The sequence below is a fragment of the Ipomoea triloba genome, chromosome 1 (assembly GCF_003576645.1).
Source record: "Ipomoea triloba cultivar NCNSP0323 chromosome 1, ASM357664v1".
In the NCBI taxonomy this organism is placed as follows: Eukaryota; Viridiplantae; Streptophyta; class Magnoliopsida; order Solanales; family Convolvulaceae; genus Ipomoea; species Ipomoea triloba.
In genome coordinates, this window is record NC_044916.1 from 19,872,797 (window position 1) to 19,874,541 (window position 1,745).

Here is a 1,745-nt window from a genome sequence, read left to right on the forward strand (position 1 = left end):
AGAGGGGAGAAAACCCTCTCGATCTAACTATCCTATTCTATCAATTTTCTGATCTAAGTTCCTCCTCCTTTAGGTTTTGGACAAAAGGGATTTTATATAGGTGACAAAGAAAAGGGACAACTTTCCCAAAATAACCCTTGGCCCGACCACGAGTGCTCACACGCGTGTGAGTGGCGTGGGGGCTCTCTGGAATGATTCCACGCCCAGTCACACGCGTGTGAGGGGGCGTGGGGCGTTACTGCATGCTGGCTTGTTCATCTTTTTGCTCCATTTTAGCTTCAAATCCCTTTCCAACCTGTGAAATGCTTCAAAACTCTTTCTAGAAATGTTGTTAGAGGAAACTAATCGCATTTGAGCTGAAATGCATGCAATTGTTGTAATTGGATGCCAAACGATGTGATTTTAATCTAATAAAGACCCCTTATAAGTGCTATTCTTGGTGCTTATCAGTCGCCAAGAAAGGTCTGCCCAGGATGAGAGGAATCTCTATATCCGGGTCCATATCTAAAATCACAAAGTCCACTGAAAAAATGAATTTATCGACTCGGACCAAAACATCTTCCACTATACCCCTAGGGTATTTGGTGGATCGGTCAACTAACTGAATACACATGCGTGTAGGCTTAAAAGTTCCTAAATTCAATTTTCGGTATAGTGCAAAAGGCATCAGATTGATACTAGCACCTAGGTCTGCCAAGGTTCTATTAAAAGTAGTGCCTCCTATATTACAAGGTATAGTGAAGCTTCCCGGATCTTTTAACTTCCGGGGCACATCCTTATGTAATATAGCAGAACACTCTTCTCCTAACACAACAGTAGCAGTCTCAGCCAATCTCTTTTTGTTAGATAAAAGATCCTTAAGGAATTTGGCATACCTCGACATTTCTCCCAGTGCGTCAATGAATGTCATGTCAATGTGTAGCTGTCGTAGCATTTGTAAGAACTTATCATACTTGGCGTTGTTGATGTCAGTGCGGAATCTTTGAGGAAATGGAAGTTTCGCTTTCGACACTGGTGGTGGCTCTTGCATGATTTCTTTTCCTTTTCGAGAGGGTTGTGGTTGTATGTCTTCCCTTCTGAATTCTTCTTCGAGTGCTCGTTCAACTTGCGTCGCGTTGGAAGTCTCATCATTGTCCATCCTTGGTTCTTTTGTCGGAACAGATTGTGGCGGAGGCGGAACAACTTCTGGAAGTGCTCTCCCGCTTCTTAGTGTTATAGCGTTCACATCTGTTTCTCCCTGGACTTGGATCATTTCCATAATCTTTGCGAGTGTGCTCTCAACCGTTTGGAGTGGTGAGAGTGTTTCGTGGCGAAGCTCTTGAATTTCTCCCAGCATCTCTTTAGTGATGGTTTCTTTGAGTTTAGCATTATCCTCCCTCGTTTCTCGTATAAAATCATTTAAGCGTTGCTTGAGGGGGGTTTGGTTGTTTTCAGCCGAAAGAGGCTGTTCTAGGGAAGTAGAAGAATATGCACATGTGTCGGCTCTGTCCACGTCGTCACCACGCGTGTGACTCGGCATGGAATTGTTCCAGTGAGTTCCCACGCCGGCACACACGCGTGTTGCTTGCGTGGATTGGTCACTGCTCGCAAAATTTTCAGAATTTGGATGGTTTGGCTCGTCAAAGTGCGTTGGAGGGTAATATGGAGGTGATAAGACTCCGAGATACCCTTATTTCAGGCACGTTTTAGGGTGTTTTATCGCATCTATAGCATTCTTATCTGGCAAATTATGTGCGTAAATGCTT

General features: G+C 44.1%; 1 protein-coding gene across 1 annotated transcript; it reads right to left on the reverse strand.

The window, feature by feature from the left end:
* Positions 1 to 430: 430 nt before the first annotated feature.
* On the reverse strand, positions 431 to 1,519 carry LOC116010079. Its single transcript, XM_031249346.1, has one exon. It carries the CDS (start codon positions 1,517 to 1,519, stop codon positions 431 to 433), a length of 1,089 nt encoding a protein of 362 aa, XP_031105206.1.
* Between the last annotated feature and the right edge of the window lie 226 nt (positions 1,520 to 1,745).